An 11,229-nucleotide genomic window follows, 5' to 3' on the forward strand; every position below is an offset into this window, starting at 1 on the left:
TCCACTGAGAGCACTTAAGTGCTTCAGCTGACTGCAATGCTTGTTTGAAGTTCTTGTGTGAGATCTTCATAGTCAAGTGTTTGACAGGGTGTCTGTGTGTGTGTGCATATGTGTGTGATTTCCAGTAAATTTGTCAAATTAAGCAGAAAGTTTTATTTCCCAGTGGATGTTGGGGAAGTGATAGATTCAAATAATTTTGGTTTTTTTTCAGGAATTAAATCATCCTTAGTCTTACACTTGGGAAAATCATGCACTTACAGTTAGCAGAATGTGACTCTTAAGGTCAAGCATGGAGTGCTACGGAGGTTGGAAGGGAAAGGAGAGCACATCAATAATAAGTAGCCTTGGACAGTCATTGATGTTCTGTCTACTTACTAGTCTTTAAAAAACATACTCAAAGACAGGACACAATACAAAAATTCTGCACTAGGTTTGAAGATTGGTTAATCTTTACAGATCCTTCAGCTCAAGCACTGGCAGCATAAGTCAGTCAATGTTGTTGTGCCCTAAGCTGGTAAATGACCAGTGCTGTACAGTTCTGCTGAGACCAGCATTGTTTTTAACCATGCAAGAGCACTTGGGTCTGTTGTGTGTTCCTTTGGTACTGGAATATGAGAGAGACACATATCAGAGTACAGTCATGCTGTTGTTGGGAAAGGTCTGAATACTTTCTGTGCTACTTGGGAGGACTTGAGAAAGGACTGTGGAAAAGCTTGTGTGGTAAGGCCTTGAGAAAAGCTTGTGTGGCAAGGAGTTTACTTTAATGATTGGAGTGTAGGAGAGAATAGGACCCTTCTGAATATTTTGTTTCTATACTGACTCACTGAAAGGCAGTTATTTAAATTCTGTCTTCAGTTATCTTATCTGTGAAATTAGTTGCATGCTTAAACTCAACTTCAGAAGCACTCCTGGAGAGAGTGGATGAGGATTGTGAGCCTTTAAATCCAACGAGTGGTGCTGAATTCCACTGGGGTGTTTGCTTTATAGGAGCTGCTGCAGGAGGAGACTCGCCTCAAACTGAGCCTCAGCACTAAGCTGAAGCAAATGGAGGATGAGAAGAATGCTTTCAAGGAGCAACTGGAAGAAGAGGAGGAGGCAAAGAGAAACCTGGAGAAACAGATCTCTATTCTTCAGCAACAGGTACAGAGTCTGCATCCCATAAACCAGTGACTTTAGAGAGGAAGGATAAGTACAGGTCTGTCTTGAGAGAAGTAAAATTTAAATGCAGAATTGACTTCTAGTAACACAGCCTTTCCTGAGCAACGGTGATTTTGCTGATGGTGTGAGAGGAAATGAGGTGGTCTCTGATGATAATCATATGAACTGCTTGTAGATTTCTGTCCAGGAATTCCTTTGGAAATTTAGTCATACAACATTATCTGAGCAGGGAGTGGTACCTTCAGACTCTCTTACTTGAAAGTCCTAAACGTCCGGTGCTGGTAAACTGCACAGAACATTTTCTGTGACTTCATATGCAATCCTGGTCCTTTAGGCAATAGATGCAAAGAAGAAGATGGATGATGGTCTGGGCTGCCTTGAGTCAGCAGAGGAAGCCAGGAAGAAGCTGCAGAAGGACTTGGAGGGCTTGAGCCAGCGATACGAAGAGAAGACAGCTGCATATGACAAGCTGGAAAAAACAAAGACCCGCCTGCAGCAAGAGCTGGATGACCTGGCTGTGGACTTGGACCATCAGCGGCAGATCGTCTCCAACCTAGAGAAGAAGCAGAAGAAGTTTGATCAGGTATGACTTCAATCATAAGCATTCAGTAGGTACATCTTATTGATAGGTCTGCTTTAAGAATACCTAAGCAATACTGCTTGGAGAATGCATATTTATTTCTGAACTAAGGCAGAGCACGTAGAGTGGAGGAAAAAAGCTTTAATAGAAGTGAATTAATTTTGTTCTATGAATAGGAAGTTAAGCAATGTTCCTTTTCCCAAAGGGATAACATTTATATCAAAACCAAGATAGAGTTTGAAGTGTCATTTGCAAATCATCTCAGAGAAGGTTAAAAATAATAGGTTGGAGGCCTAGGAAATCAGGGATTTGTTTACTTGGGGTCAGCACAGTTGTTAGAGATGGAATGGTGTGCTTCATTCTCTGAAGCTGCATTTTCTTGATTCCTTCTATCCATGGAAGAACACTATTAAGAAGGCCCTGATGAAAAGATGCATGTTTACCTTGTTAGCAAATGATCAGTAATTTCTCAGAATACTGATGCTGGGCTCTTGTAGCTGTTGGCAGAGGAGAAGACCATCTCTGCCAAGTACGCAGAGGAACGGGACCGCGCTGAGGCAGAGGCCCGGGAGAAGGAGACCAAGGCCCTGTCCCTGGCCAGAGCCCTGGAAGAAGCCATAGAGCAGAAGGCTGAGATGGAACGAATGAATAAGCAGTTCCGTGCAGAGATGGAAGATCTCATGAGCTCCAAGGATGATGTTGGGAAAAGTGTAAGTATTCAGTTGAAGTGTCTGGGCAGGAAATGTCACACAGTCGATACTGTTACTTCTGTACTGCAAAAAGCTGATGCCAGTGGTAACACAGAGGAATGTTGTAGAGAGTACTGGATACATTGAGAGTTTGTGGATGTTATGTTTGTATTATGTCACTAAGTGGTAAAGGTGGGTTGGAAATGACCCAAATGAAGCATTATCAAAGCTGAAAATTACCTGGTATCCTTGTGGCGGAGATGAAGATATGGTGTGAACCTGATATGTAAAATACAGCAATTAGCCAGGCAGTGGAAGACATTACCTCCAATATTTGAAAAAAAAAAGAGAAATGTTATGTTAATTAAGGAAAATAATAAATTCAGAGGCTAAGAAGTATTTTCTTGAATTCTGTCAGAACCAGAGATTGTCCAGGTCTGGTAAGTCTTCACTAAGTCAGAACTGGGCTGACAAATGCTTTTCTCTTTCTCCCCACCACCACACACTAACAACCAGAACTAACAGTAATTGTGGTTCAGACTGGCAGCGTGCATCTGCCCGTAATACAAGGGACAAGGTGCAGTGTTCTTGTATCCAGTCTGATGTGAATGGCTGTTCTTAGCCTTTTTTTCTGTTAGGGTAGATTAAATTGTTGGCACTCTCTGCAGAAACCTCACGTGTGGTACTGTGTTGTAGGTCCATGAGCTGGAGAAAGCTAAGCGAGCCCTGGAGCAGCAGGTGGAGGAGATGAAGACACAGCTGGAAGAGCTGGAGGATGAACTGCAGGCCACAGAGGATGCCAAACTGCGGCTAGAAGTGAACCAACAGGCTATGAAGGCACAGTTTGACCGGGACCTCCAGGGCCGTGATGAACAGAATGAAGAGAAGAAGAAACAGCTGATCAGACAAGTAAGAACTGCTCTGTAAATCCTCAATGCATTCTGTGCACAAAGGCACTTTTATCTAGAGATGGTCAGGCAGACAGTGCCAATCCAAAGATTGCTGTTAATGTTAATACTCCAGGCAATATTGCAAAGCTGTGACAGACTTCCTCCCTTGTGTGATTGTTCCAATAGTCTTTGTCTATCACAGGAACCTGTGGGGCTTTATTAGTGAGGAATGTCAGCCCCATCCCCCTGCCAGGGAGAATGAAGACAAGTCACGTGCTTGCACTTAAACAGCCTTTGAAAGGGGAATTCGAGAAGTGGGTGCTGGGAAAGGAAGGAGCTGAAGTGCTGATGCCTCTGCTGCTCCACACAGGTTCGGGAGATGGAGGCAGAACTGGAGGATGAACGAAAACAGCGCTCCATGGCTGTGGCTGCCAGGAAGAAGCTTGAGATGGACCTGAAGGATTTGGAAAGCCATATAGACACTGCTAACAAGAATCGTGAAGAAGCCATCAAGCAGCTGCGCAAACTGCAGGTGAAGATTGCAGCTGTTTCAGCTGTCAGGGCAGAGTTTTTACCCAGGGAAACAGGATGCAAGATTTCACCTTGCCAGAACATTGCATCAGTGTCACAAGAGCAGCAGAATCTTGCAGCAGTTCACTGTGAAAGATTTTTTGGCAATCTCAAGCATCCTTCCAATCCCAATCTGCCTGTTTAACTCCCTGGGAGACAAAGTCCACTCTAGTGCTTGCTTCAAGGTCCCTGTTTTTGAAAAGGATTACAGAGTTGCAAAACTAGAGGACCTTAAATAACATTTAGGCCTACTCCTGCCCCAAGATAGCTCTGTTGTGCTTTTTAAATTCTGCAAGCAGTTGTCTGACCTGTTCTCAGGAAAAACTAAATCCTCCCTAGACTGTTCATTCCATTGCTTCACTAGGAAGCTCCCTGTACCTTTCCTTCCCCTCTCCATTTATCTGACAAAACTTTTTTTCTACAAAAAGCAATCCTGTTTGCTTCTATTGATATTTTCACATGTTACTTGTGAAATGCAAAAAGGATGAATCCTTTTGTTTTTACAGCAACCTTTGTGGTTGCTGAAGAGTAATGAATCCATATTTGTTTTCCATCCAGGTTTCCCATAAGACAAACAAACCATGTCTCTTAGTATGAGTGCTCTGAAATTCATCCCTTTCTATTCTCTGTTTTCAGGCACAAATGAAGGATTACATGCGGGAACTGGAGGACACACGCACTTCCAGAGAAGAGATCTTGGCACAGGCCAAAGAAAACGAGAAGAAGCTGAAAAGCATGGAGGCAGAGATGATCCAATTGCAGGAGGTAATGGAATACGCATGAAAATCAAGAGTTGGTTTGTTTTCTTTGGCCAAGAACTATATGTAGCAATCTAAGCTGGAGTGTTTATTTCCTTTATTTTGTACTTTTTGCTCTGCTCAAATACGAGGTCCAATTCAAAATGCAGACTTTGGCCCTTTCCTGACAGCTGTGATAGGAGTGTGCAAAGCAAAGGAAGCTGTGGGGTGGACAGGGAACAGGTCATGTCATAGAATTAGCTTTGGATCATGCTGAGACCATACCAGCCATTACCAGTAACTCCTTTTTCCTATGCTGCATTAATTGGTAGCTTCCTATTGGATCAGTGTCCGTCTCGTTTTCATTCCAGGAACTTGCAGCTGCTGAGCGTGCCAAGCGCCAGGCCCAGCAAGAGAGGGATGAGCTGGCTGATGAGATTGCCAACAACAGTGGTAAAGGGTGAGTCATGTTCCCCGTTTGAGGGAGGAGGAGCTGCTGTGAGAAAACACTTCTTGGCCTGGTTTTTTTTTATGTAGACTGCAGCACACACTGTTATATCCCCTCTGGTCCCTAAAGACTGAGCTAATTTTGTGTACAAGTGGTGAGTTTTCCCCAAGGCATTGATGCCATCAGTGCTGCATTAATGCTCTCTTGCCTCTGTGTTCTGTAGAGCACTGGCCATGGAGGAGAAGAGGCGCCTGGAGGCACGGATAGCTCAGCTGGAGGAGGAGTTAGAAGAAGAACAGGGCAACACTGAGATAATCAATGACCGGCTCAAGAAGGCAAATCTTCAGGTACCTGTTGAGGCTGCAGCAGCCCATGGGAGTTCTCTGGTGTCTGTGAATTGTCCAGCTGTGCTCTGAATAATGCCAGCAGCTGCCTTGTGCACAGTGCAGGCCCTCAGAAGGCCATAAGTGTGAGCAAGATGAAACAGCTGAATACCACAGTACAGAAAATAGCAACCAAAATTATGTCAACTCCCTGGCGTTGACCATTTAAAATCATTGGGTAGCTGGAACAATCTCCCAAGTTTATTTAAAACCAAACCACCCCCCTCCCAGTCTATTTTTTCTGTACAAAGGGATATTGAGAAAGATGATCTGTGGCATGCTGCTCCAACTTGACATGCTGAAGAGTGCCACAATGTGTTCAGAAGATTACTTTTCTGCCAGTTCTATGCTGTTTCAAATGGACTGAACATATGAAATTTGTTAGGCTGCTATAGAAACCACGATCTTGGTCTGCCTGTTGCATGCCTTATTTTGTCTGCCCAGCTTGAGAGTCAAGCATGCTGTTTTCTTAGCACTCCAAAGCCGAGGATCTGGGCTGATGGCTTTCCAAAGGGCTTATTAATTCTGATAGACAAGAGTGTAGTTCTCTACATGGTTGACTATCAGCCAGAGCCCTGGCTTGAAAGTAGGCAAGTTCTTGCCCTTTTACCTCTGTAAGTCAGTATTTTAAAGCTGCTGCTTTGTACTGGAAATAGACACCAAAAAACCCAATAGATTAGTAAAGCACATGTATTGGATCCACTTGCTTCAGGATTTTTGTAATTCAGAGACTGATAATTAATGTTAAGTGCCAGACCATGGCCTTAGTCCCAGAGGGCACTGAAAGTGATTGGCAAGTTTAGTTAGCCCTAAGAGGGGGTTGATAAACCTGTTATTCAAGGAATTACTTTGAAAATCTGGGTAAACTAAGATACTTTGAGAAGTGTCCTGCCTGCAGATAGCTCCCTCTGCATCAGAGTTATTCCAAGTATTCAGCTCACCCTCAGGGTCCTTGTTCTTTTTGATTCTGAGAAATAAATGAGCCTTTGAGCAGAAGCACTGGCTGTGCTGAGCAATCCTTATCTCTGTCTCGGTGCAGATCGATCAGATGAACGCCGACCTGAACGCCGAGCGCAGCAACGCGCAGAAGAACGAGAACGCTCGCCAGCAGATGGAGCGCCAGAACAAGGAGCTCAAGCTCAAACTGCAGGAGATGGAGAGCGCAGTCAAGTCCAAGTACAAGGCTACCATCACAGCCTTGGAAGCAAAGATAGCACAGCTGGAAGAGCAGTTGGACATGGAGACCAAGTATGTACTAGAAGAAATTCTGTCTGCTTTACCAGCTTCCATCCCTTCTGGAATTTTAAGCTCTTCTTAATTCTGATTTGTCTGAGTGAGAGCTTCACCCTAGATATACAGAGTAGCACAGAAGTAAGATCCTGGCACACCTTCCTTGTTTTTCACAGTAAATACTTACAGCTTCTTCTGAATTCAACCACTCCTAAAACTGTAGCTGTGGTACACTTGTTGCCCCTCTGTAGCTCTTGTCCATGTGACATCAGCCTTTTGGTCATTTCTGGGGAACATTGTTTCCCATCCCCTTTTTTTTCCTAAGTTAAGGAGGACTTTTGCTATCTTCCTCACTTCTAACTTGCCCAGGTTAGGTGGTCTTGCTGGGGACAGTGGGAGATAAGCTGTTGTCTGAGCCCCCCTGTGTTTGTGTTCAGGGAGCGCCAGGCTGCCAGCAAACAGGTGCGCCGTGCCGAGAAGAAGCTGAAAGACATCCTGCTACAGGTGGATGATGAGAGGCGTAATGCTGAGCAATTCAAAGATCAGGTGGGTACCTGATATGTCTGTGAGACACATCACAGACACCTGCAGTGTCTGTGAGTCTTCTGGGGGGCAGGCTTTTCCTTCTATGACCAAGGCATTCACCATCCTATGGATTTCTCCTCTTCTCTGTCACTGTAATAATTACAAGATGAGACAGATGAAAATGTGATTCTTTTAAAGAAAAACTAGGACCCCTCAAGACCTAGGAAATTCCCTTCAGAAATGAAAGAGGGTGCTTTGGAAACTCTGCTTTTTACTGCTCTAACTATTGTGCTGCAACTCTGGGGAATCACTGAGTTCTTATTACTTTTTGCCCCATACACGCTCAGGCGGACAAGGCCAACATGCGCTTGAAGCAGCTGAAGCGCCAGCTGGAGGAAGCAGAAGAGGAGGCCCAGCGAGCCAATGCATCCCGTAGGAAGCTGCAGCGGGAGCTGGAGGATGCCACCGAGACAGCAGATGCCATGAACAGAGAAGTCAGCTCCCTGAAGAGCAAACTCAGGTAAGGAGGAGTGTTTTGTGCTACGCCTTGTCAGCCAGTGCAGCATGGGCTTTGTGCCCACAGCAAACAGCAGGGCCAGGCGCTTCCCCACCTCATCCCAGAGCCTGCCCCTGTGAGTTGGTGGAACGTTGCTGACATGCCGTGTGTCCTTCCCTAGGCGTGGGGACCTGCCGTTCGTCATGACGCGCCGGATGGTCAGGAAGGGAACAGGAGAGTCGGTGTCTGACGAGGAAGTGGATGGCAAGGCAGATGCTGGTGATGCCAAAGCTACTGAATAATTCCTCCCATTTGACCCAGGTTACATGTAAGGGAGTGACCCACCTACCCTCCCCTCTTCCACTGGACTTTCAGCAATCCCTCTCCTCCTAAATTGGCTGGGGATCTGCAGAGCAAGCCCAGGTTTGTGTGTCTGGAGCCATCGGGCATCTGTGTTCCTAGTTTTCTCCTCTTTCCAGTTTGCTAATCCTCTTTGTATTTAATGCCAAAGAGCCAGGGCTCTGAAATTTGACCAGCAGTTTGGCCACTGCAAAGGCCTGTAGAACTGTCTGTGCCATGTCTGCTGGTAAATCCTTATTGTTTGGAGGGAGTGGGGCTAGGAAAAGATTATTTTTGCTGTAAATCTCCTTTCGTCTTCAATTCTAGCTGCAGGGAAGCTTCATCCTGTATTCTTTCCCCTCCCTCTTTGTTTGCTTTCGGCAATCATGTTCAGTGACCTCAGACTTCTGCCTCTTTTAATCTGCCCACCCATGTGGTTTGGGAGCAGTTTCAGGAAAAACGGTGTGCTTTGGCCATGGCAATTTGCCCTTTCTTCTTTCCCTGTGTTTCCAAGGAGGGCTGAAGATGGAAACTCCTCTTGGGATAGCTTACCTGGGGGACTTGCCAAAGTTGTCTTTTTTTTTTTTTTTTTTCCTTGCGTCTTTTTTTTTTTCCATTTTTTTTCTTTTTTCCTCCCTTCTTCTTTTTCCTGTCTGGACAGATCTCTGAAGTGCAATGATGTCCTGTTTGTGTCTCTGCCTCTGAATGGTTTCATCTAAGGTAGTGTGGACCAGTAGTTAATGACAGGCTGGGGGAGCAGAGCAATGTCCTTGTGCTTGTCCGAGAATCTCTGGGGGACCAAATATATTTAATGGTAATAGACAGAATCTAGAGGAAATTAATAGGGTAGTGGGCAGAGGGTGGGGATAAGGGGAGGGAAATTCCTCTTATTGACATTTCCAAACCTCTTGCACCTGCTCTGTAACCAGGGGTTGGGATTAGTTATTGTGCACCATTGACTAAGAGTATATTAAAAACCCTTTAATCTGCACAGATATATGTAAGGCCTTTGTATTTCTTGTAATAAGTAATTAAGAAAAAAAAAATAAAGGTCTTTATCACTGCCTTTCTCTTGGGACCATGGTTATATACAGATAGTCTTTACTTTTCTACACCATACACTGGTTGCTGGATTTACCTGTATTCTTAACCATATTGTATATGCTGCATTTAGACCTACTTATGAGCAAAGTAAGATTTAAATACGAAGCATCATACTGTATGCCTGAAGCACCCTCCTGTCCTGATTGTTGTCACAGAAGAATTTAAATTTTTTTATATAATAAAAGTGCCTTAGCATGTGCCTCAGCTGTGTGTCACCACTACACTCAGTAATGGTTTACTGGTGCTCCACTGATGTTACCAATAAAGATTATTGTGCTGCAGTCGTGTGTGTGTGTTGCCCTTCCCTCCTTTCCTGGGTGCAGTGAAGACCCTGTGCAGCCATGGAAACTCTGCTTTTTGTAACATTTTTGCCAGAAATTGAGTAAGAAACTTGTGCCCAAATTCTGGTCTTCCTGGCCCCTTGAAGTGCCACAAGCACGTTTTGGTCCTCCAGCCAGGGCAGGAGAAGCTGGAGTGCAGCACCAGCAGCTCCTGACTCCAAGCTCGTCCCTCCCATCCTGTGCTGGCAGCGATTCAGACCTTGCTGAGAAAGTGTGAGCTGGGCCCGGCCCTGGGTGGCAGCAATGGGGAAGGAGCTCTGGCACTCAGCACGAGGGGCCTGTGCTGCCAGCAGGGGCTGCTGCCAGGGCCAGTCTGGCAAACAAGGAGCAGGGAGGGTGCAGCTTACGGGAAACTCCTTCCCTGGGGAGCACACATGGCTGCTGCCCACGGCGTTCTGGCCTAACCAGATGTTGGGAGGGGAAAAGGCTGCTCATTAAGAAACTTAAGCGTAAGTAGAAGTTAAAAAAGCCAAGGGGCAGTGCAGGAGGAGCAGGCACAGTTAACCATGTGCACAAGTGGGTGCAGTCCCTTTATAAAGGGACAGTTGAGAATGAGCTGCTTTTGAAGCTGTGTTATGTTGGCTGCAGTTTTAGAAAGTCTGGATAGGGATTAAGGCATGAGGGGCTGGATGTGGTCTTATGATATGTGGAATACAGGCACTGCTGGGCTCATGTCCTGCATATAGGACTGCTGTTAAAAACAGGAATGGATTTAGTGTCATCTGGGAGATTGCTGATTCAGCTGCTTTAATCTTTTTCCAAATTGCTTTCCAGAAACTTGCAGGGTATCTCTGAGACCACTGTGCCTGTAAATTGCATAGAAATTACTTTCCCATCATAGGATCAACTTGAAATGGCACCACTGGCCAGGCACTGCAGTGATGCAGAGCAGAACCTGTGTGCTGGTGCTGTGAAGACCCTTTTAAGCTCAGGCTGCTTTTTGTGTTCCTTAGCCTTGCAGTGTGTGAGCCAGAGCACTGCTTGGCTGCCGCTCTGTCCTGTGCAAGATGGAAAGAGTCTTGTGTCTTTTTTTTTTTAACTGGCACAGTATTTTTCTTTAGCTTTCCATTTTTTTGTGCATCCCCATGGAAGGGACAAAATTAATTCCTCCTATTCACCATTTTCTGCTTTGCAGAGTGCAACCTCAAGCCAGGAGATTCTCATGGCTTCAGGTTAGTTGCTTCTCTGTGGCTCTCCAGAGAATGCTGTGAATGCTTCACACTGGTTTTTTGTGGGATTTTGGGGATGGTGTGAGTAGGTGAATGGTTACAATGGTAATAAGCATGAAAGAGAGATTGAGCTGGGACCTTTTCTATGGGGCCTACAAAAAATAGTTTCTGGAAGTTGTTGCTGGAGCTCTGTTTGTTGTCTGCACCGTCCTGCCCCAGGGCTGACCCCAGCAGGTGGTGGAAGGGATCTAAATTAGAGGGAAGGGCATAGTGAGATTTGGAGGAGATGTAAGAGATGAAGTTGATTACAAACATTCCTGTTCCTACACTGGGCCGTTTTTCTGGGACAAAGGATTGACAACCAGATAATTACCGGTAATAAACCAGCTTTAAAAAAACGTTAAATTGTTGCAGGTTACAGTGTGGCCCTCATGGGCTGTTGCAGCAGCAGAACCGAGGGGCAGAGCCACCAGCCCAGCCCCAGCCTCTGGGAAATGGAGGTGAATCACCAGACCTGCAGCAGCATCCTGTGCAAAGAGCCTTCTTTCCTGGGGAGCAGCTGAGTGCTCT

At 45.5% G+C, this 11,229-nt stretch overlaps 1 protein-coding gene across 1 annotated transcript in view; it reads left to right on the top strand.

Annotated features, from left to right (window-relative positions):
- MYH9 (myosin heavy chain 9) overlaps positions 1-9,430 on the top strand; it is a 70,269-nt gene extending 60,839 nt beyond the window's left edge. Inside the window, 12 exon segments of the mRNA XM_036400652.2 lie at positions 988-1,140; positions 1,493-1,741; positions 2,236-2,448; positions 3,124-3,336; positions 3,688-3,849; positions 4,524-4,652; positions 4,996-5,084; positions 5,296-5,419; positions 6,495-6,703; positions 7,123-7,231; positions 7,558-7,730; positions 7,888-9,430. Coding sequence (XP_036256545.1) covers positions 988-1,140; positions 1,493-1,741; positions 2,236-2,448; positions 3,124-3,336; positions 3,688-3,849; positions 4,524-4,652; positions 4,996-5,084; positions 5,296-5,419; positions 6,495-6,703; positions 7,123-7,231; positions 7,558-7,730; positions 7,888-8,008 — 1,944 coding nt within the window. The 3' untranslated portion in view covers positions 8,009-9,430.
- The last annotated feature ends 1,799 nt before the right edge of the window (positions 9,431-11,229 follow it).

This window comes from Molothrus ater, chromosome 5 (genome assembly GCF_012460135.2).
Source record: "Molothrus ater isolate BHLD 08-10-18 breed brown headed cowbird chromosome 5, BPBGC_Mater_1.1, whole genome shotgun sequence".
NCBI classification, from domain to species: Eukaryota; Metazoa; Chordata; class Aves; order Passeriformes; family Icteridae; genus Molothrus; species Molothrus ater.